At 42.5% G+C, this 25,244-nt stretch overlaps 1 protein-coding gene and 2 non-coding genes across 3 annotated transcripts in view; 1 reads left to right on the top strand and 2 right to left on the bottom strand.

Moving 5' to 3' along the window:
• Positions 1–25,244, top strand: part of clasp1a (cytoplasmic linker associated protein 1a) — a 102,379-nt gene that overhangs the window by 2,319 nt on the left and 74,816 nt on the right. Inside the window, exons 2-7 of the mRNA XM_084487599.1 lie at positions 633–1,377; positions 19,249–19,327; positions 20,241–20,344; positions 20,795–20,886; positions 21,932–22,007; positions 22,997–23,094. Of these exons, the coding sequence (XP_084343725.1) occupies positions 1,183–1,377; positions 19,249–19,327; positions 20,241–20,344; positions 20,795–20,886; positions 21,932–22,007; positions 22,997–23,094 (644 nt within the window). The 5' untranslated portion in view covers positions 633–1,182. The remainder of the gene's footprint in view (positions 1–632; positions 1,378–19,248; positions 19,328–20,240; positions 20,345–20,794; positions 20,887–21,931; positions 22,008–22,996; positions 23,095–25,244) is intronic.
• On the bottom strand, positions 18,721–18,850 carry LOC311368899 (U4atac minor spliceosomal RNA). The gene has a single exon (XR_014640052.1). It is a non-coding gene; the product is annotated as a U4atac minor spliceosomal RNA (small nuclear RNA).
• LOC311368896 (U4atac minor spliceosomal RNA) lies at positions 21,159–21,286 on the bottom strand. The gene has a single exon (XR_014640050.1). It is a non-coding gene; the product is annotated as a U4atac minor spliceosomal RNA (small nuclear RNA).

The following is a 25,244-nucleotide window of genomic DNA, read 5'->3' as shown; positions in this document are numbered from 1 at the left end:
CTCTCCTGAACCTCATTGGAAACATTAGTTTAAAAGGTGATCAAAATCCCAAAGATGTATCTCTTCAAATAATACCTGGAAATTATAATGCATCTATATAAATGATGATTATAATACTATGGTTTAACCCCCATATCCATAATATGACTTGATGAGGACCAAAACCAGTTAGGTTTATCTGGGATGAAAGCGTAATTCTCTTATTGGTCCTCGGGCACGCAATGCAGGACATGCAAACATAAGGAATATGGAAATGGAATGGCCTTTTTTCTCACCTTTTCAGCTCATTTCATGTAAGCCCATCATTTGCTCAACAAATGAGGAGCCTTCCTTAACAAACATGACAAACAGTGGACTTATGTATAGTAACAGTGTGGTTTGTGGTTCTGGGAAACTACGCTTGAAGGATGTGATTTGAACTCTCGTTGACCTTGTCTTTCCATTTCACCATATTTTATTTTATAGTTATAGTATTTTACATATGTCTAAATATCTTATTTTTTTACTGGATATCTTGTTCATTTATTTAGAATATTTCCAAATTGTATGAACAACCTATAAAATATCACAAATCCCTTGCATGGGACAGCTAACTTCTCCTTCTGATTTGATTCTAATTCTGATTGGTCCAGGAATCTCCAAAGCAGACCCCGGGACAGGATATGGACCTCTAGGCTATAAGACAAGTCCTCTGCTATCCCTCGCCAGCCTCTATTCTCTGTTGAAGCAACCATCTCTGCTACCAGCCCAGAGGTTGTTTAACTCAGACTCTTCCCCCACAGACCCATAGGAAGAGGAACCACAGGGAAGTAGGAAGTAGGAGGGAGCCAGTCAACCCTCCCAGCTGTTCTCCAGACACCACACATGCTACATTGCTGCCGTTCCCTAAGCCCCACTTTATCCATCACCCAGCCACGGACACCCGGTTTCCAAGCTTGTTAGCTAGCGCTCATCGGTACGGCACGAAGGCCCAATTCCCCCCCTATTGCCCACTGGTACAGATACTAAGCTGACTCATTGTGGCTGAACTCAACTCTTGCTGTTATTTTCTTACTGCTTACTGGAGCAGTGCAGGTAAGCTAACTAGCAGCCAGGCCAGTCCCCAGTCATTCTGTAATTGGTGAGCTATTAAGCAAGCCACTTGGGACAGGCATACAGACTGAGGGAGGTGGTGGGCTCAGGATGGAGGCCAACATGGAGAGCTGTCTGAACCAGGTTCTGCAGAAGGATGTTGGGCGCAGACTGCAAGTGGGCCAGGATATCATCGACTACATCTCCGACAAGGACAAGTCCAGCGACCTGGAGCATGATCAGACCAACCTGGACAAGTTGGTGGACGGCATCGCCACCTCCTGGGTTAACTCAAGCAACTTCAAGGTAAGAACCTTGGAGAAAATCGCAAGCAATGTTAAAAAATAAAATAATCGTTGTTGCATTTTTTAAAGTTGCAGTCGAAAAAGATGGTGGTTGTGCTTCGCTATTAGGGTTAGGATTTAGGTTCAGGCTTTGAAAAAATATATAGTTTCTAAGGCATACATCATGTGATGTCTTAGGATGCTAGGGTGAGCTAAGAAGCTTGTTTTCGTTGGAAAGTGTTTGATATTGTTATCCTGACAAATCCTTACACAAAGTGACTCGACATTTTTTAGTCCAAAAAGCATCTGTGGTTCAAGAGAATGCAGTAGTAACCTAGAAGAAATATAAAATCCTTGTTTGGCTCCTCAGATAAGAGATGAGATTTTTGTAGTGGAAAAATAATAGTAGTTGAACATCAGGGCAGTGACATTGAACTCTGAAACCAAGTAATGCAATCGTGATATTGTTGCAGAGTTTTGGATATATAAAGATTTCCATTATTCAGACAAACTGCATACAGGTACTGGTAAAAGACCCATGTGTTATTCCAGTGGTGTGTTATTCCCAGTGCGATTGATTGGACCATATTTTGTAATAAAACCAAAGGATCCTCTGTCTTGAATTCATCAGCACAGACGTTTGGATTACATAAGTGGTCTTGACAATGACCAACCACTGCTGAGGCGGCCCTCTCTCTGCTCTTAGTATCTGATGTGTCTGCCTGATGTGTGAACACTCTTGTCTACTGAGGTCAGGATGCACTGGCTTTTGTTGCATGTGTGTCTGAATATCACAGTGATCCCATATCATTATCGTGCAGAGCAAAATGCACTCAATGCCCAACACATAACTGGGAGTGCACAGAAACCCGCAGGCTTGGATTTTTTGTCTTTTTGGCATTTAATTTTAGGAGTGTCAGCTGTTAAGCTGCTGTGCCTGTATACGATTATTCGCTGAAGTGTTGAAGCATAGGTTGAATGTGATCTTCCATTAATACTGTAGTAGACAACGTCGCTGTTTTTTTTGTTGCACTTAGTCCTTTAGTCCTGAATGGACTAAAGAGTATGATGTTGAGTTCATTGACTTTGACTGCCAGTTCCAAATATGAGACCTACAATATGAGACCTAACTATGGTGGGAGACTGCACTGACTTTTTATTGGTTTTATTATTGCTGTTATTATTTGATGATTTTGTAATTACATTTTTATGTATTGACTGTGTCATTGGGAACGTTGTGTCATTGTGTCACCACAAACTAGGTTAGATAGGATAAAGCTGAAATGTTTTAAGTTGAAGTATTGGAAAGCATTTAAATGCCTTGCATGTGCTTGCTGTCTGAACCAATGTCTTTTTCCTGCACTGAACCAAAGCCTGTCTACGGAGAGCCTTGGCACTCTCTATTGAGCCCCATTGTATCGAACTTGGTTGCAGTTCCATTAGAATTCCACTGGGGGTGATCAAATGAGTGCAGATTGAATGGGGGTCTATGGGGCTAGATGGCTAAATGGATCTCTTTCACCTGCATGTCGTTGAAATATCGCAGATTGTATTGTAGGTTCCGCAAGTTCAATATAGATTATAGTTCAAAAGTCGAATGAATGAGTACTTATGTCCTTTCGATTTCTTACAGTTTGGGCCGTTGTTACACGCTAGCATTCTGCTAATGAATGCTGATTGGTCAGGGACGGACTTGCAACTGATTACGACCAGAGACCCCTCTTGATGGCATCTGAAGCTGAAGCACAATCAGAAACATTATCTTAAGGAGGACTTTCCGTCAAAGTTAATTGTTATATATTATATGTATAATATATATTATATTTGCGGAAGTGCCAAAGTGACTCAGAACTTGCCGTAAAGCAGGACCTCTGGCAGTGACGTCATCATCTTTTTGAACAGATTTTTAGAACAGTTAAGTGAACTTAAAAAATGCAATATTCAGCTGAGTGTATTCTTTTAGCCCCCTTCTTTTGAATGTGACTCTCAAATTACTTGACAAAAAATGACACCCTGAGCATCAGTTCAGAAACCGGAAGTCACCAGAGAGTGCCAGTTATCTTCATATTAGACATTCTCTGACTGAACTCAAATGCAGCTTATTCATAGTTTTCCACAGTGAAGAGGATAATTCAGAGTAAAAGAAAAGCCTACATGTGCAATACTTCCTCTCTGTCTTTCACTCTCTCCCCCTTTCTATTTGACTTCAAATCTCCCTGTCTTTATTTATCTCTCTCACTGCTTTTACATATGGACGTGCATCCGTCTATTCTCCCGCTATTCTACTGACGGGCCGTATATGTGAATGACATATCCTGACGTTGGACCTCCTGAGATAGTATTTTAGCTGGTGGAAATGCTAATTACATTATATGTGAATGAGCAGTAGGATGTCGGCATTTCAGTTGAGTGGGCGTGTTGATGACGCTTCTGTCTACGTTTGCATGTCATTGAGTGGCACCCTTACCCTAATCGATAATCAGCCTACCTTTAGTTTGCTGAATGGTTTAAAACCTATTTTAACGTGGCACTGCTTTTCAGAGTTCACAGCTGCACGCGTATATAGAAAATGTTTTTTTTTATTATTATGTTACACCTTTCCTGCCGTCGGCTCCCAGACCGTAGTCGAGGAGCACAGGGGAGTCGTTCCCTCCAGGTCTGATGTTCTCTCGCGAGTAACGGCAGTGGGTCTGCTTATAGGTTTGAATATGGTCGGAATGAAGCGGCCACTGATTCTTGACAGGCTGTGTACTTTATTCTTAGTTTCACTAACTTTACAGTACGTGCGTTTGCACAGACACAACCAGACTTGTTCATTACTTAAACGCGTGTACTAAACTGACACGCGCTACCACTCGCTTTCCTCGCTCGTCCACTCACTCACTTTCATCGATCGATGCGGATGTTGTGGATGCAACGGAATATATGCATCGCTGCAGCAACATTTAAGATGATCACAATGAGTTCTGCCCGATCTGCCTCTGCGCTGTCTGCGGTCAAACCAAAACAAACCGAGACCCTACGTCATATCCTGCCCCTTGCAAGCCTGCCTCCCTTAAGCAGCCGGAGATTCTACTGATGACTGAGCGACACCGATGTCCGCATATCGGGCATCAAGTGTGAATAAGTGTGAATGACCCTCACGGTCGAACCTCCTGATCCACAAATGTGGAGAAAAGACAGAGGTCATGTGAAAACGGCTTCTGTCTCTGTCTCTCTCATTGTCTGTCCGTCTGTCTGTCTGTCCGTCTCTCTCTCTCTCCTCTGGCGACCTCAGGGGTTCCCCCTCTCTGGGTCATTCAGTCACGGCGGGTGATGATGTTGCCTGTTTTCAAGGACAAATAGCTGGCAGGAAAGTCAGCTGGCTCTGAACTAAACCCGGCAAAACAAATGAACACACAAACAAATAAATACAGAAATAGAATTTCTGAAACACAGTGCCACCCAGTGTGGTCGGACGTGGACTTCACAGAGTGTATTGATGCGGAGCGGTGAGGGCCTTAAGCGCATGCCAGGATTCAGCCAATCACCAGGGACCTAATGTGGAAAGTATTTAGTCATAGTGAGGGAGGGGGGGCTTTGTGAGGAGGCATGTAACCACATACAGTATCTGTTATTCAGTAGAAAACCAGCATAGCCTCATATGAAAGTAGTAAGAAAGAAAGAAAGTAAGAAGTAAGAAAACCAAGCTTGTTCTGCTCTCACGGTAGTTAATTTACCTGTCAAGTTTAAATGTTGTGGCTGAATTCATGTGCTACAGAGGATTTGCACTAAACACACGAAAATGATACTCAGACAAAAAATGATACTGTGCTGACAAGCGATCTGATTGGTTCCTAACTGTTGTATAATGAGTGTATACACACAGCTATGACGCCCGTTCAGTTTACAGAGTTCAGTATCACTCTGCGCCTAACTTGAACTGTTGTTTATTTATATATAAAAGCAATAGCATAGTTCGCTGAAGCCTAAAAATATGTTAATTGCTGGAGAGGGTAGAAATGTTGTAAAGCAATAGGCACACGGTGAGTGAACTCGATAGTAGGCTAAATTGCTGGCGAACCAAGCTACCGTCTCTAGCCTAGCCTTCTCTCTGAAGGACGCTACAGTGTGTTGCATAGCATCCGCCGCGCACTTTGCAGGCAGCCAGGAGGGACTACATTTTTGTATTCGTGAAAAAAATGCTTTTCCGTCTTTCTCGTTTTTTTAAAATTGAGAGTGTCTATGACTTTTATTTCGCCATACTTACGTAACCGTTTTATAAAAGCAATATATCACTTCAGTCAGTGAAATGTTCTCATTATACCACAGTTAAGGGGCGTTGTTCGTCTATACTATACTTAACTAACTTAACTATACTATGTTCTGAAGAGGTACATTTGATCATGTGATCATAACATGTCACAGGGCTACTATTACCACCATGTGGCTCTGAATCCACAAGACCACATGGTGTTATACCTGTAGTGGCCATAAATGCAATTAAGTGTAAATGGGGGTAAGAATATGCTTGCCTGACAAAGCCTGCCTGGTTCTCTCGGTGAGTAGGGACATGTCATGATTCATGAGTTCTGAGTCAGGCCGATCCACACTGACATGTTAATGTCTCTCTCTCTGTCCCTGTCTGATAACTCCTTTCTGACCCTCCTCAGTGGTTCCAGCTAAGGTCGGTGTGTCTACAGTCAGTAGGCTCCATCCCCCCCCCCAGCTGCTGTCATGTCAGATAGTGAATCATTTCTAAACAAGCCTGTGCGAACTCAACAATTCGTTCTGGTCGTGTTGTGGAAGAACTTTCAGTGGGAAAGTTCTTTTGCGCTACGATCGCCAAAATGAGGTACATGGTACCTGGTACTTTTTTAGTCTCACCTCCATCGAGGTTCCAATGTCACATCATATTATATGATGTGACGTATGTGTTTGTGTGTTTGCAGTATGTGTGTTAGAGTGTCTCCAGACATATTCACATTCAGCTATCTGACACTTTTACCCATGAGGACCTGTGGTTTCTTCTCGTACCATGTGGTCGGCCACGCCCACTCCAGGAGTTTGCTTGCTGCAGTATCCCATGAGCACTTGCACCGTTGTGTTCACCTGAGTACAGCGTCTCCCTCCCAGACAAACAATGAATGACTTGAGGTGCTAAATATTTTTACTTAATTAAAGGGAAAATTTCTAATGTGTTTTATTTTTTTGTGAATTTGAGACGGGGATAATCAAGATCGATCAATATCAATTTCATATCGTTGTATTGTTTTTGTTTCACACTTTCACTATTTTGAGTTGATGTAAGTTGAATGATATGAGTGTTGTGATGTCAGAATGTGGGATGTGGGTATACCTCAACATGTAGCATAAGGTGTTCTCAACACAGCTCAATGGCCTAGCATAAATCTAAAGGCTGCAGTCTCAATCTGGACACTGCATAGTAGTATCGGCCAGCCAATATTTGCGTTTTTTACGTGTATCGGCTTTGAACGTTTTTTTTCGCCTTCTCTTTTTTTAGATATTTTTTCCCGGCATGATTTACTGACAGTTCAATAAATACTTTTTTAAATTGAGACTTGTAACATTTGTTATCATCATTCTGTCATTTTTATGATGTAAATTAGGGATGGGTCAGAATATTCGATTATTCGATTATTCGTTCCTGAGGGTCAAAGTCGATTTTTAACATTTGGACCGTTAACATTTTTTTCCATTCAAATAAACAAGAATTAACGGACGGAACTAATATTGGTTCTGTAGCACTAATAGTTAATCATGTACAGAAAAACAATATACACAATACACAAGCATAAATATTAATATATATGCATACAACACAAACACTGATCACTGTTAAAGTTAGTTTTTTTGCGTTTAAGATATGTGATTTCTTGCCGATGATCCATGGCTGCCTTTGTGAATGTCGGCACACATTGAATAATCGATTATTCGTTCATACCACACACTGATTATTCGACCATGAAAAATTTGAGTTATTCACATCCCTAATGTAAATTGAGGGAGCAAAAGCAGTATCGGCTCCAAATATCGGCTCAAGAAAATCGATATCAGCGTATTGGTCATCGGCTAAGGCTGATGAAAAAGAAAGTGTGTGTGTGTGTGTGTGTGTGTGTGTGTGTGTGTGTGTGTGTGTGTGTGTGTGTGTGTGTGTGTGTGTGTGTGTGTGTGTGTGTGTGTGTGTGTGTGTGTGTGTGCAAAGGGATGTAGCACAGTGAGGTCCTTTAATTGGAAAAGCTAGTGGTTCAGGCGCCTTTTCCCTATTGGCTAGGTTCAAGTTGAGTTTAGGAAGTGTAGTAGTATTGCTGGCAAAGCAAGGTGCAATCACAACACTAGCTGGTGGTAAATATGGGGTGACATTATGAAGACATGCTACCAAGTGCTGTAGCACTTGGATTCACCAGGCTGCTGGCCATCTCAGCCTCAAGGAACATTTAACTGCAATCCCTGTCAGAGAGTTTTGTGAAACATTCTCATTCTCTTGATGATTGTATTTGATTGATGTTGTTACTCTTTGTGTGTGTGTGTGTGTGTGTGTTGTGCTGGGTGTGTGGGAGCAAAACTGGCAGAGATCTGCCTAACCTTCTTATACAGCTTGCATTAGTACTAAACAAACACGCACACACGCATGCACACTCTTGTCCACACACAAGCGCAAACATATGCAGCCCAGTTCTGAGGTTGTGTCAACAGCAATCCTTGTGTTTTTGAAAAACAGGCACACAGCAATCTCTGGCTAAATCCTGGATAATGTGCTTGCTGACACACACATCAATGTCCAAATATCTATATATTTTTACAACTGTGTGTTTAGTATGCTTAACATATGCTGACTCCTGAAAGAGCTGATGGTACTTGCTATGAATGGTGTCTGCTGATTGGCATCACTGCAAGTTAATCCTAACATTGAATTTTGTTAGGAGTTGCTATATTAGTAGATAGTAGATAATATTTTATTGGTGTTTAATGTAGTTGCTAAGCTTTCATTCCTTTTATGCTTTTTTTGAGCATAGAAGTCTGTGTCATTGTGTATGAGAAAAGCAACGATTCACAGAGCTCCGCTGGGCCTACACAGCTGGCAGCAGGCCTGTCCCTGATGTTTATACCCTGCACATTTACTCTGCCTCACACACAGAGGGGAACACTGTGTGTGTGTGTGTGTGTGTGTGTGTGTGTGTGTGTGTGTGTGTGTGTGTGTTTTTGGTTCACTGGCTCTTTAAGCACAGCATCTGAGTACTTATACAGTCTTATACAGTTCAATAACCCTTTGCTTCTCTAGATGGCAACGCATCTACAGCACAGTAGGGTGGGTCTATCCACACTCACAGCTAACATCCAATCACAAGTAAGAGTAAAGATAATGAGTACTAGCCAATCACAGCACAGTCAGGCCGCACTTGCAGCAAATGCGTCTGGAAAAATAAGGCTTTTAGGAGAGACATTCCCTTGTTTCTTACAATAGGGGTGGATACCACAACTTTCTGGTAGCAGACTACCCCCTATTTTGTGTACAAACACACACGTGTGCGTGTGTTTGTGTTTGTGCATGCGTGCACTCATGCACACAAAAGTGTTTGTGTGAGGGTGGCCAACTTGCAGTGTATCTGTCTACAAACCCATATGTTGCAGCTGAGAGCATGACTGGATGCATTACCATGTTTTACCATATTGGACTGCAAGGACTCACCACCTCTATGCTCATTGATCCAGTAGTGCAGTGCACTCCTCTGGAATGCCTGGGAAGGCAGCCTCTGTGGTTGGACAAACTGGTAGTGTGTGTGTGTGTGTGTGTGTGTGTGTGTGTGTGTGTGTGTGTGTGTGTGTGTGTGTGTGTGTGTGTGTGTGTGTGTGTGTGTGTGTCTCCAGCATTGACACCATCGAGAGAACCAGAGAGAGCAGTAGGAAGGAATGGAGCAATAAAGAGAGACGATTGACTTTTGAAGATACAAAAAAGGAGAAGAGGGAGAAAGAGAGGATGACAAACAGAAAAAGAAATGGAGAGAAAGAAAGAGAACAGAGGGAGAGAAATTTACAGAAAGAAAACCGGCTAAAGCTGAAGCAGCAGTGTCAAATCTCTCTCTCTCTCTCTCTATCTCCGGGAAGACCCAGGACGAGGTGGAGAGAATATATCTAAACACTGGCCTGGGAACGCCTCGAGATCCCCCCGTCAGAGCTGGTCAATGTGGCCCAGTAAAGGGAAGTCTGGGGCCCCCTACTTGAGCTGCTCCCCCTGCGACCCGACCCCGGATAAGCGGTTTGAGGATGATGAGGATTAGGACAATAAAATAATGCTGATAATCAACCAACTCCTCTTCAATATACCCCAGATATATTTGCTGATACTGTTTGCTGATACTGCAGGGATAGGCAACCCAACTTTACAAATTGTCCTCGTCTCTTGTTTAATCTCCTAAATTCTGGAATTTTGTATACGATGATTTAAATGGTCATATCCCTGGACCCTCCACCCTACCACCATTTGACCAACATATAAAGCTCAGCTTTGTCTACTCATTCATTTGGTTTTGATTTGTTTTGGCAAAAGTGTGCCAAATATAACATTGACTTTTTGTTTAAATGAATGCCTAATGGTATGATGTCGTCATTGTTTTGCGTGCAATGTACCTATACAGTTTGAGAAGTGGTTTCCACTTTTAAATAATTCCAAATTGGACTATTTTGTTAAAGATTATTCTATTCTAGTGTATTCTGGTTTTTGAAAGTCTGTTTTTGTTCTAAAGTTTCCCCTGCAAAGGAAATTCCCCAATTTTTATAGGAGTGGCTGTCAACATCAGCGGTCAGACCTCATAAAGGGGTTGACAATGACCCAAATCTGGTTGCCTTGGGCAACCAGGCAACTGTTACCATTGAGCCCCTCATCTGGGCTGCCAGACACAGGCCTCAACAGTACCAATTAGTCCTCAAAGGCTAACACTGATACTGTTAGGCTCAATGTTTGGCTAACCTTCAAGATGATAACTTTGGGAGGCTAACAGTTTGGCTAGGGTCTGAGAGGTTAGGTGTCTGGCTATCCTGTGAGAGGCTAGCAGGTTGGCTCGGGTCTGAGAGGTTAGGTGTCTGGCTATCCTGTGAGAGGCTAGCAGGTTGGCTAGGGCTGAGAGGCTAGGTGTCTGGTTAACCTTTGAGAGGCTAGCAGGTTGGCTAGGGCTGAGAGGCTAGGTATCTGGTTAACCTTTGAGAGGCTAGCAGCTTGGCTAGGGCTATTTGAAAGTATTTGTATTTGAAAACAATATGACATTCCGTTTTCCTTTGATGCGTTTATATCAGGAATATCTCCGTAAAGACGGACTCATTGCGAAAACGCATCGAGCTGTAGAAACGCTGTAGTACATATTCAAGGCCACTGTGTGGCGCTGGTTCTCCACAAACCTTTTAGATTGAGCAGAAATACTTTTTAATTTACAGTTAGAAATTAAATTTACCAAGGGGCTGTATTTAAAGCTACAAAAATAATACAAATCAAAAAAAAAAAAATTCAACGTAACTCTAACGTCGCCCAGCTGGTGGGGGGCGGAGACGTCATCGTTTGCGTTTCAGGTGTCCACACGAATCCGAACATGAAAACTCATAGGTCTGTTTTTATCTTATCCACCCTCGGAGGTGGTTTCAGAAAAGTGTGTTTTCAGGACAGTTGGCCCAAACGCACAAGACGTATGCGTCCGGCTCCGTGTGGACGGGGCCTGAAGCTCACCTGTGCTAGTCCTGGCGGGGGGGGGGGGGGGATCCTCCAGGTCCTACGATGCCTTGCTAATTCCCCTTCCTATCAGTGTTCTCATTCTCTTCCTGCTAGCTCTGCAGCGAGGCCACTTTTATCTATGACACGACTGTATGTACAACTTATACAACAAGTCACCCATCACAAGATAATGGCACGGTAATGACATCTCTGCACGTTGCCCCCAGATAAGACTCTCAGCTCCAGTACAAACCAACAGTCTGTGACGTGCCCTTTTGTTTATTTTCCCTCAGTGCTAGTTACACACAACAACGTAATAATGCTACCATGACCATTTAACAATAGAAATTGCAATCGCATACTTTCTGATCAATCCAAGCTAGGGATTTTGCAATGTCTGGACATAAAGTCACCCGATTCCCAACACCTATTCATGTCTTATTACCAACACCATGAATGGAACCAAACCAGATTTCCTTTGGGCGCATTACACTGAAGTATTCCTTCCGCATGGTGCCTTGCTTCCTGCTCAGGTGTCAAGACTCTGCGCTAGTCTGCGGCACCTTTTTGATAGTTTTTATTTTTTAGTAGGTTGTCTTTCTGGTGCTGCTATTTGGTGCTGACATACTGGAGCTGCTTGTTCAATTAACCTAGAGAGAGGGGGCAGTCTCTTCTCTTCTTTAATCCACAAGATGAAATCATTAACAATACAGCCCCGTAACCTTTGGACATATACACACATATACACACACACACACACACACACACACACACACACACACACACACACACACACACACACACACACACACACACACACCATCCTGTGGTATCAGTGTTGTCAGCCCCTCAACATGGTCAGAGGTCATGTTTACATAACTGAGCGGTCGCAAGTTTAATCCCTGAAGCTCTAGCTCCAACTTCTCTGCTCAACTGTTCCTGGACCTAATATTTTATAGATCTAACCCTTGTCACAAAATCTAAAGGTAACAATTCACTAGAGTAAATACAGTTAATAAAGACTCTAATAACCATGATTCGGGATAGCAGAGTATAAACAAAAGAGAACTACTTCTGTGATCATGTTTATCTACCACTGTGGTTTCATGTTTGATAGGCTTCTTTGAGGGCAACTTAAAGGACAATTCCGGTATTTTGAACATTGAGCCCCGTTTCTGGTTTGTCTAGGATGAAATAGAGTGGTTGACACCAAAATGTTGACTATTGGTCCTGTCTTGGGTATTTGGCTCATTTAGACTCTCCCCTGTCTGCTTTTTGGCTGGCTACGGGCATTCACAAACCTGTCCTTAAAACAACCCTAAACGTTTGTTTTTAGAAATGTGCAAAACATGACAAACTGAATTTCTCTATGATACTTGATTTGCAACATCAACAAACACCACTAACCACTAGGTGAGTTGCATATTTCTGAAAACAAACGTTAGGGTTGTTTTAAGGACAGGTTTGTGAATGCCCATAGCCAGCCATTCTAAAGCAGGCAGGGGCGATTCTAAATTAGCCAAATACCCGAGACAGGACCAATAGTCAACGTTTCGGTGTCAACCATTTCATCCTAGGCAAACCAGAAAGGGACAATGTTCAAAATACCGGAATTGTCCTTTAACTGCTGTAATGGAATTGTAACCACATAGAGCTTTAAAGGTCCCATGGCATGCTATTTTATGGATGTTTTAATATAGGTGTTAGTGGGCCCCTAATACTGTACTTGAAGACGTTCAAGAAATTCAGCCTTGGTGCAGAGTTACAGTCACTACGAGCCAGTCCCACAATGAGCGCTCCACAAACGTGCCGTTTTTAGAGGCGGGTCAAGGTGGAGGGTGGGGGTGTGGCCCTGAGCAGCTTGCGGCCACGGTACCATGCGCTAGTGTTTACAGTGGAACACTGAACACTCCGGGTGCTCCGGCGGGAGTCCTGGAGCTCTAAATCTAAATAATATCATATTATATTTAGATATCTATATAATATAATATATATTATCATTGTCAAAAGCTGTTTGCGCCTCCGGATGATATTATGAATCTCAAACGACTGCGTCGGGTTCTCAGACGCCTCTGGTTCTTCCACTTCCACGTCAATATTAAGTACAGACTGAACCACGAAATGGAGGAGAAAGGGATTGTTGCCCGGGGTTGTCTGCGTCGGGTTGGTTGAGAAGGAATTGGGAACTGTGACATGGAGGAGAAAAGGATTGTTGCCCAGGATTGTCCGTTGGAGCCCCGCTGGCCGCTGAACACTGGCCGCCCCTGGGGCTGCCCGCCCAGCCCCGCTGCCATGGCAGCGGGGCAGCAATCCTTTTCTCCTCCATAGTGCGGTTCCCAATTCCTTCTCAACCAACCCGACGCAGTCTAGTCTTTTCACCAAATGGGAGCTTTATGCAAGCTTGCGTTATTGTGTTGCATGTTACGCGCCATAACACCAACAGCAGAATGGTTATCCAAATAACAAAGAACACTTGCGTTACAGTGTGTGTATTCACACACACACATGTGGCGCTTGCACGGTCCTAGCTCATTAGCATTGGTGGGCCAAATTCTCTGGGCGGGCCAAGCTGAGAAAGGGGAGGTAACCTGGTCCCGTATGATATCATACAGGACCGGAAGCCAAATCGAAGCATTTCAGCGATCCTTTATTCAAAGATGGAGTAAGATAGCTACTTCTCGGTTTACACCTAATGCAATTTTTAGCTACTGGGGGACCATAGGGAGGCTAGGGGAACTCAACTTAATGTTAGAAAACCTCATAAAGTGAAATTTTCATGCCATGGGACCTTTAATAATACTAATACATTACATAAAAATGCAGGATGTTGTGGTTAGCATGACACCGCAACCATCTCTCTCTCTATTAAGGGAGCGATAGAATTTGCTCATATATAAGAATACAACAAGCGAGACGTGATGAAAAGACTGCCTGTTTGTGAAACCCTAGTGAAAGCGACTAACCTGTAGTTTCTCCAACGGCCTATAGGAACCATGTGGTGGTTTGACGAACCACCAAGTGCTACACACAAAGATACACACGCACGCAATGAGTGTGTGTGTATGTATAAACGAGTAACCTCCAGCTGCAGCCCCGGAGTCGTGGCCTGTGGTGTGTCAACGGGGCCTGTGGTGTGGCAGAGAGTCAGAGACAGTCCACTAACTGCACCAGTCGATTTTTTCAATGTTATTTTTTCATGTTAAATTTCAATAAAATAGTTAATAATAATAATCAAAAAATAAATTTATATAGATAACAGCCAATATATATATATATATATATATATATATATATATATATATATATATATATATATATACTATACTATACACTTTGATACAATTTAAATTTAGTCAGTGTATAGCTTGTATAACAGTGTTAATGTACTGTCCCCTCAAAATAACTCAACACACAGCCATTAATGTCTAAACCGCTGGCACCAAAAGTGAGTACACCCCTAAGTGAAAATGTCCAAATTAGGCCCACAGTGTCAATATTTTGTATGGCCACCATTATTTTCCAGCACTGCCTTAACCCTCTTGGGCATGGAGTTCACCAGAGCTTCACAGGTTGCCACTGGAATCCTCTTCCACTCGTCCTTGACAACATCACGGAGCTGATGGATGTTAGAGACCTTGCACTCCTCCACCTTCCGTTTTAGGATGCTCAATAATAGGGGGTCTGGAGACATGCTCAGCCAGTCCGTCACATTTACCCTCAGCTTCTTTAGCAAGGCAGTGGTCGTCTTTGAGGTGTGTTTGGGGTCGTTATCATGCTGGAATTCTGCCCTGCCGCCCAGTTTCTGAAGATATCGACTGGGTTGATCATAATCAACAGCTGACATTTATATACAGTTGTCACTTGATATGACAACTGTATATGTATGCCTATGGTTATAAGTTTTTGGTTGTCTATATTGTTGTATTTGGATAAAATAATGCAAGTGGGCGCGGCCTGGATGTACCGATTTTGCACATGGCTCTTTCGGGAGATTCTCTGCCCTCTTTGTTGCTTGCCCACAACTTGACGCCCAGACCTATAGGTCTCATAACACACTATATAACATATAGCGTGTTATATATACATTATATACATTCATAACATTTAGTTATAATATTATAATTAACCCTTAATTTCTAGTCATTAGAACATCCTTCCTCCTTATGTCTCCTTATGTCTCCTTATATCAATTCTGGTTATAAAACTAGATCTTTTTTTGACCATCGAACCATTTCTGAAATTGTATCTATGAATGACATCATACAGAAATACGATGCGAAGAAAGTCAGAAAAACACTGTTTTGTGAGCAAGCAACATATTCACGCCACATATTACGATCTAGGTGAAAAAATAAAGGAAAGGTGATATTGACATAATTTTTTTGGGTGAAAGCAGGATGTATTACTGAATATATAAAAGTGTTTTGAGGCCAATCCAATCCAAATTGAGGGAGCTATTGAAAGTGTATAATGGGTATTATCGAAAATCCAATCCAGAAAAGGTTTAGATCAGGAGTGTGTTCTGATTACATCTGAAAATAAAACGCTGTGCTTCTGTGCACATTCAAAAATAATCAGTGGGTGTGTCTGTGCATGTGGACACAAACAAGCCAACAGCAGCTCTCACCTGTGGCTTGTAGTACACAGCTCAGATAAGTGTAACATCCCATTAACTCCACAGCAATTAGAAGAGAAAGCACAGCCAGACAATGCTGCTTCAGTTTTAGTTTTTCATTTTCAGTTTCTTATCCTCTCTTTCTCCTTCTTCTCCTTTTTTGTATCTTCAATACATCTTCTCTCTATTGCACCATTCCTTCCTACCGCTCTCTCTCTCTCCCTCTCTGTTTCTCTCTCTGTTTTACAGCATTTTCCATCATACAGGAGTCCTTTGTCGATGCTGGAGACACGCACACAAGCACGCACCCACCCAGTATAATTTTGTACAACCACAGAGGCTGCCTTCCCAGGCATTCCAGAGTGCACTTGCACTTGCACCACTGGAGTGAGAGAGAGAGATTAGGTCAAGGTCAACTGAAGAGGAAGAGGAGGAGAACAGGATTAAGGAGGAGGGGTGTGTAGTCCTGGACAAACCAGATGAGGAGGGAGAGGTAGAGGAAGATGGAGCAAGGGAGAACAAAGGAGAGTAGTGAAAGTGAAGTCACTGTCCTTCCTTTGTCTCATCTCTCTCCATAAAGAATCCCTGTGGGGAACTATATTTGGCTCTGTGTGTGTCACACAGCAGCAGCTGACTGGGACCTGTTGAACTCATCCAAATCAAAAAATCAAAAAACATTCACCATATGAAATGACGACCTGAGCCAAAGGCGGCTCCACTTCATTTTGACATGATGTTATGTTGGGCGTGCAGGAACCGATGTGTTATCGGTTTGACGGCTGGTTGGCTACATTTCAGCTGTTAACTTGTCTCAAAACGACTACCTCTCCTTGGCCTTCCAGCCTCCTCCTCTGGGTTCAGCTCATCGTGGGAGAACATCAATGTTCTTTATTACAGCTCGTGGTCAGAACTGAATCACTGACTGTGAATCCTTGAAGGGGAGTGCACTGCCAAGGTAGGGGTTGAGAGCAAGAGACTATAGGGAGGCAGTGACAGAAGCAGGAGAAATGACGGAAAAAGTTTCGGAAATTGTGTAGCAGTTGTTTAATATAGTAAAAGGTAATGTTTGTATTACTTTAAAAGTGATTGACTATAGGTCTTTCAAGACAAAAACTCAAGATTGAGCGGCGGGTTTAAAAGATGTTGACATTGAAGGTAGTCATTGAGATAGGACATAAGAGGAACTAGGAGAGAAACTAATCCACACAGCCTGGAAGAAAGACAGAGAGAGAGATAAAGAGATGAGGTGATAGAGATGTCAGCAGCGGCATGGCTGGCAGAGGATGCTCTCATTTCACTGTTTTCCCTGCAGCAAATCAAGCTTTGTCAAGACAAGCACAAACAGTGTGTGTGTGTGTGTGTGTGTGTAATATATTATTAACTGATGAATCTTTAGAGCTTTTGGGCATTGTTAGGATTCTCTAATCTGTTGTCATGCTAGTCCCTATGCTCTTGGGTCTGAGTGTGGCTGAACAGCGGTGAGTCAGTGTCTGGCTGATACCGGCTAGCATTATACCCCACTAGCTAAACTGCTGCCCCCTATAGTGACGCAACACTTAACATAGTGCATGGTGGTTAGTTAGTCGTTAGTTTTATATCTGTTTACTTGAATTACTATCTACTGGCATGTTTGATGGATCTTTTTGCTTTCACATCTGAGTTTCCCAACTGGGATCCATAGAGTACTATCCAATCTTAGAACCTGCCCTATTTCCATGTATGTCCATGTGTGTGGGTTTGTTTGCATGCATTTTGTGTCCAAATTCTGTGTGTTTATGTTTGCATTTGCATTTGCGCACGCACGCACAGGTCATAGGAAATAACTACAGAAATAGAAGTGTGTGTGTGTGTGTGTGTGTGTGTGTGTGTGTGTGTGTGTGTGTGTGTGTGATTTAATCTAAAGCCCTATCAGAGTCAGCCAATAAGACTGAGCCAATAGGGAGGAGTCAGAAGGGAGGAGCCTATTTGACTGCAGGGACTGACTGAGGAACAGGGGAATCAGAAAAAGGACAACCAACCAGAGTACTTACACTTTATAAATATATAACAATCATATGGTCAAAGGTGTGAGTGTGATTAGCCATTACAAGCCGTTTTGTAAATCTGCCTCTTCTGACATCACAAGTGGGCGTGTCCTCCTAGATGTACGATGGATAGATGGGTAACGTTTGCTACAGTCCACTGGTAGACTGATCTATCCAGCACACAAAGCTGGGAGATTTCCCACTTTGCAAGTTGTGCGGGTGGTGTACGAGGCATCTTGAACACACCATTAGACACCAGCCCTCCAGCCTGCTCACAAAGCCACCCCCCCCCTACTAACAATCAGCAACATCTCAATGTGATCACATTGATTGAACACACTCCGCTGCAATTTGAGGTTCCATATCTTTTATATATAATCTGGATAGGCGGCAAGCACCAGTTTCTGTTCCAATAGACTCTCTCTTTGGATCCCCCGTGACTGAAACATGTCGCTCAATGCGTTCGTCAAAGTCTCCGTAGAATGTGACATATACGATACTGAAATGTGCCTGTGCACATAGTGTTGTATTTACGGTACTGAAATATACCTGCGCGCATACTGAGCTATGCAAGTGTTTAACTGATGTTAAACTGGCCGCTTTGCCATCATTACAGTGACCCCTTGAAATCCTGGCAGTGTAGCACAATGTTGTAGACAGGAGAACTCACGCTGCCACTGGTTCTGATTTGAAAAAAAGAAATAAAATAAAGGTTGTGCGAGTAATTTATGCCCCTTGATCGGCGTTTATGGGATCTCCGATCAAGCTATTTTTAGCCAATATCGGTTGATCACGATCGGTTCATCTCTACACTGCATAGATGTACATTGATGCATACATGGTAACGTATTAAAGGAATGTTTCAATTAATATCACAAATTAATAATTTAATCACAGCATACAATAAAAATTATATGTATTCAAATACTTTGAATTCAGCACAGCCTAGCACGTATTATTCCTGCTTTTACGATTAGTGCTGTCATTTTGTTTACAACAAAGAAAATGTTTGGAAAACAGGTTTGGGTTTCCAATAAATTGCACCAGGCACTAGGAAGTCTACCAGGTGATGCTAAAAGTGTCATTGTGGTTGTTAGCAGGGCTGTTCTCACCATGCGTTCATTGAACAGCTCCTTCACCCCATGACAAGGATAGTTAAACTTCCAGTGCCCATCCCAGGGCTACAGTCAGCAGTAGAACAGACTACAACCATGGTGTTAACTTCTCAGTGTGTTGTTTATGTGATGTTTAACTAGTTGAACATTGGTGTTGTGGATATAGGAGAAGTGCTTATCCTTTCACAATAACAACTGAATCTTAAACGCAAGACAGCAGCTTTCCCACAATCCTCTGCACTCTGGGTTGAGTACACTTTTAATTGTGGGTGTGGTTTAGAGCTGGGATATGTCATCACTGATGTGAAATGAGACAATTTCTCCACTGATCCTGATGTTATATTTGAATTATTAACAAATAAATGTAATTACAAGAAAGAAATGTCAAGGTAAGCAACAAACAATAATATTGTTCTTTTTTCTAATTTCTCTCCGCTAGGTGGCACTGCTGGGTCTGGACCTCCTCTCTGCCTTAGTGACTAGGCTACAGGACAGATTTAGATCCCACGTGGGAACAGGTGAGATCCCCGCCATCTTTAATGCTTCCTACGATACTGTAGCTATCTTGTTTGACTTCACTGAAAGGATGGAGGTGTAAGGATGGATGGTTGAGCTAAATTTACCCCTATTTCACAAAATGTAACTAAACTGGATTGAAGTTTGTGATTCAATTGTCACGTAACTAAGTTCATCCTATTTTGAAATCATTGTACTTGGATGGACGTGGTGGAATCGGGAGGCGTGGTCAGGGGTGTGGTTGTGGGCGGGGTCAGGGGTGTGTTTAAGCAAGAGTGGCTCTGGCCCTGGCATGGGTCCTGGCACTGGCCCTACAACCAAATACAAGCTGTATCCTACATCCACCTCCCTAGTCCCTTTCTATAGTCCCATAGAGCAGACGTTAAAGGAAAAGGCAGCAGCACTGGGACTGCAAAAACCATCAGGTATCCCTTATTGCACGATATTATTAATAGACTGCTGCTACAACCACTACAACAGGATATGTTTCCTCTATTTATCTGGTTCTATCCCACCTTTAACTTAGTATGTGAGGACACTGCTTGGTTACTTCACACTGTAAGGTACCTAATATGCTAGGGTAGTTAGTATCTTAGGCCAGCATGGTAGTTGCAGGGTACTTGGTATGCTAGGTTATTTAACATTGTAATGTACTTAGCATGGTAGGGTACTTAGCATGCTTGTTATGTGCTTGATTACTTAATATTTATGCTGCTGAGTATGTTAGGGTAGTTGGCATCTTAGCATCCTCCTGAAAATGTAAACCTAGGTGCACATAAATAAAACCACAGTTATATAAATGAATGAAGAAGATCTGCAGGACTGCAGATAGCTGTAACCCGGCCACGGAGCTGAGGTCAGCGTCAGTGGCTCTGCAATATTCATTCCCATAACATTGTTTGTGTCGTCTTGTAGTCCTGCCCAGCCTCATAGACAGACTGGGGGACTCCAAAGACCAGGTCCGGGACCAGGACCAGATTCTTCTGCTCAAGATCATGGAGCAGGTCGCCAGCCCACAGGTAAACAAACAAACAAACACACACACACACACACACACACACACACACACACACACACACACACACACACACACACACACACACACACACACACCTAACCCCTTTTTTTTTTTTTTGGGCTCCGATGCAACCTATGAAGAAATTCCCTTGATCGACACTATAAAGGGTGGCAGTCTTGAGACCTGCATGTAATCAAAAAACAATCCAATAAATAGCTTGAGCCTATGGAATTAGACCTTTGCATATTGCATATTTATTGTTATTTGCATTCTTAAGGAGTGTGAATTGTTGTTGTTTTAATGTTTTTAATATGTTTTTATTCTTATTATATTTTGGTTCTGAAAATGTTATTATTAGTTGTGTAGTGTAATAACATCTGCCTCTACGTGTCTATGTCTTTGTGTGTGTGTGTGTGTGTACGCGTGTGTGCGTTTGCATGTGGCTGTGCAGTACATATGGGACCGGATGCTGGGAGGGTTCAAACACAAGAACACCAGGACCAGAGAGGGGGTGTGCCTTTGTCTCATCACAACACTCAGCACGTACGTATCGGTACAAGTTCTCACTGATGTCTCCTGCTTCAGGCGCTCCGACCAAAGCACCATGGGCCACTTTGCCTTTTGGGTTGAGCACCGTCAATTCCTTTATATAACAGTGCACCACTTAATGTGTTAACGCAGCCCACTTTAACATGGATGCCCAACTTAATTCAAGAAATCACACGTTTAATACCTATTTAGCTAAGGTAAACATTCTTGTATTCTTACTAATTTAAGGGTTAGTGATGCCATTTTGTTTTCAACAAACAGTGCCGGTTTACAAAAATTGCATCAGGCACTGGGAAGTCTCCCAGTGATGCGAAAAGTGTCATTGTGGTTGTTAGCAGGGCTGTTCTCACCCTGCATTCATTGAACAGCTCCTTCACCCCATGACAAGGATAGTTAAACTTCCAGTGCCCATCCCATGGCTACAGTCAGCAGTAGAACAGACTACAACCATGGTGTTAACTTCTCACTGTGTTGTTTATGTGATGTTTATTGTTATTCATTGGCCTATATCTAACTAGTTGAACATTGGTGTTGTGGATATTGGAGAAGTGCTTATCTTTCCACAATAACAATTTAATCTTACACCAAAGCCTCACAATTGCAGCTTTCCCACAATCCTTTGCACTCTGGGTTGCGTACAGTCCTTTGTGGGTGTGGTTTAGAGCTGGGATAAGTCAACCTTGTTTATACACTGAATAAGCATTAAAGGCAAATGAAAGCAGGTAAGGAATATATGAAGAAAGGTGATATAGAGACACATTCAACAGAGAAGTTCTCACTGATCTTTCCTACTTTCAGACGGTCCCCACAAAGCACCATAGTCAATTTTGCCTTTGAGTTAAGCCCCGTTGATTCCTTTATATGACAGTGCACCACGTTAAGCAGCCACCTGTAATATGGATGCCCAATTTAATTCAAGAACACACGCATTTAATGCCTCACATAAAGTGAAAATTTAGCCGTCACAGATGTTTGGGCTCTAGACTGATCTGAGTTCATATATTATTAACGCCAAAAACATTATTCTTCTCCCTTCCAGGTACGGTGCCCAGGGAATCACCCTCAGTAAAATTGTCCCCCACATATGTAACCTCTTGGGGGACCCCACCAGTCAGGTAGGACTGCGACAATATTAAACTGAAAAGGATTGACAATTGATACTTCAGTTTTTGAACATTTACAGCGGTCTGGGCTAATGAAAAGGCTAATAAATAGCCTTATTTAACAATTGTATAATCATATACAAGAACATTGACTCTGTTGTTTGTTGTTCATTGAAACAGCAAGGTTTCAATGAACGAAGGCTTCTAGACAAAACAGCTAAATATTCATCATTCAAATAACAGAGCTGTAGTAAGTTTGCAGTGTCATGGATCAGCCAATAGATCTGCTGCCCAGACACACAAAGGAGCAGAGCCTGGTAAGAGGGGCTCTTATGGACAATAGAGCCCCCTAGTGCCCGGTTTCAGAACTGCACCTAAGAACATGCACATCTGCATGGAGGATGTTGTACAGTATATATTGAAATGTCACATTTCTTTCAGAAATAACCTAAACCACTAGGATGGAGCATTATCTATCCTATTTTGTAGAAAGAAATGAATTAAGTTTAATAAAGCCGACTACAAAGACATACCATAGATGTACTATTTCTGTAAGTATTTCATAATCTTCTCTGCATGTAAAGGCAGAGGCTTCTACAAAGAAGGTCACATTGAGGTTGACTGGCTTAATAACATAAAGCAAACATGCTCAAATACCGTCACCTGGTTTGGACAAGACTTTTGCTTCAGACTTTGAATACAAGACTGGTTCCTTTCCATTCGTTCCAATTTTGTTTAACTATAAGTAGCTGCCAGAAAAAACTCCATCCCCGCTGAATAAATCTAAGGATCATTTGACCTTTTAAAGAGAGATGGAGTGAAAGAGAGACAAAGAAAGAGAATTGGGGAGGGAGAAGGAGCGAGAGCAGACAGTAATTGTGTGTGTGTGTGTGTGTGTGTGTGTGTGTGTGTGTGTGTGTGTGTGTGTGTGTGTGTGTGTGTGTGTGTGTGTGTGTGTGTGTGTGTGTGTGTGTGTGCGTGAATGCGTCTGTGGTGAGCAGGTTCGTGATGGAGCAATCAACAGTCTGGTGGAGATCTACAGACACGTGGGAGAGAGAGTCAGGATGGACCTCACTAAGAAGGGTCTGCCACAATCACGGTACTTCACCTAAACCCTATCAAACACACACAAGCACACCCACACACACACACAGGCAATGGGTGGCAGTTGGGAAAACCTGCTGGTGTCCCTCTTGTCTCTCTTTGTTGAATGTGTCTTGTTCTTATTTTTCATGACATTTTTTGGCAGGCTACACTGTGTCGCGCTGCTATGATGTCACAATGCTTACGTAGCTGCCGCGGCTATAGCCATTCTGCTTAAACCCCGCCCTACCATAAGGGTACTGTCGGCGGTGGAAATGCGAGCCGTAACCGAGCTTTACCGCTCTGAGCCGCACCTAACCGCACCGTACCGTACCGCACCGTACCGCACCGTACTGCACCACTCGGTGGAAACACGGCATAACATCAGGGAGTCTGAGGGCCATATCTTGCACCCAGCCCAATTGACTTTCTACACCGACGCATGTATCGATGCTAGTTTTCACCTGGCACAAAGCTGATTTCCCCCCACAGCAAACTCGCACCACTACACTTGTGCCTGGGGAGGCGTGTCCCGGCACAAATTAGGGGTGTGCGATATGACGATATTAGATGAACGATTAAAATGTCTCAAATGTCTCCGCGATCTGCCTTTACAGAGAGATCGTTAGTATCCTGCTACAGTGCACATTAGGGCTGTCACTTTTTATTCGATATTCGAATATATATAATCGATATATAAAGTGCCATGTTGTGTAGCGCATTTTTTAAAGTCTATGATTAGACCGTTTGTTTTTTACTTTTTATTTTGCCATCTCATCCATTCGCGGGTGCGCTATCAAGCGAATAATATATCCTGATTCGAAAATGGATAACGCACAGAGCAGCCAGTCTGAGTGGTAAATTGCGACCCCAAGGCATCCCTGCTGACAGAAACACGCTGTATTGGTGGAGAGACACAGGCTGCAACAAATACCCGTGTCTCTCAACATAGACGCGCAAATCCCTGTGTGTGCAAGGCACGTCTGTGCACTCCCAACGCGTGTTCTCCGCCGCAGGTAACATCGTGAATAAAAAGAGAGCCGCACTTGATCCAGATCAAGTTGATAGATTGGTGTTTCTAGCAAAAAACATTAAGAAATTATTATTTCTTGCAGATAGGCTATAAGCTTTACTCCTGCTGCTGTCTCCTGTTCAAGTTATCACGTCATTGTTTGCACTGTGCAGGTCCGTTTTTGTTTTTCATTGCATAGCCTCATTTTGTGATATGCATAGTGGCACTTGATATTGATTAAGTTGATAATCAGTTTCAAACAAAGAGGATATGGCCTAAGTCCTGAATATCGTGGATATTCCAATATATTCGAATACATTGCTTGATATTCGATATCCGTTCAAACTTGATTTTTCTCAAAGTGACAGCCCTAGTGCACATTCCATCAGTTGCAGTTCTATGGCTCATACACGCATCCAAGGTTGTTTTCTCAGCCAAATCTTAAATCACACAATTTGCTAGTCCGTTACATGCCTTCCCTAGAGAGACACACCAATAAACCAATAATAGCAAACAGTAGGTAGTGCCTTGGATTTAATCCCCTCCCCCTTTTTATTTGGCAACGTAGCAGCATGGATGACAACACAGAGGAGTTGGTAATATCATTTGGTAATTATTTGACGTCTGTAATATGGAACTGGTTTGTATTTTCCAAAACCGACACGGCGCAAACAACAGTTATTTGCAAAAATTGCAAAGATAAGGTTTGCACGTCGGATGGCAACACGACAAACCTTTTTAACCACCTCAAAAGAAAGCACCCGAAAAAGTAGTAGACAGTCAAACAGTAACTTGTACTGTTCAGTAACTTGCAAAATAGTCTTAAAAACCAACATGAAATTCGTCTCGATGCAGATAAGTTAATAATCAAAATTCTTCTTCTTCTTATTATTATTATTATTATTTTTTTTAATTCAATTTGTTCGCCTGTTGCAACGTTCTGTTCGCCTGCTGCAGAGCACTACAGAAAACTCCTTTCTGCCTGCGGGTTCTCTGCGCAGCAAACCAACTTTATCTGATATAAAATATTAGACAAGGTAATTCATCTCTTGATTGTTTTTAATGATCATCAGAAAAGTAGGAAGTGATTAGCAAACTCTGAGTAGCAAACTCAGATGTTTCTTGACACAGACATCGTGTACAAGCCCATAACT

Source organism: Micromesistius poutassou (genome assembly GCF_964030765.1).
Source record: "Micromesistius poutassou genome assembly, chromosome: 23".
Lineage (NCBI taxonomy): Eukaryota > Metazoa > Chordata > Actinopteri > Gadiformes > Gadidae > Micromesistius > Micromesistius poutassou.
This window is presented reverse-complemented; position numbering and strand designations above follow the sequence as displayed.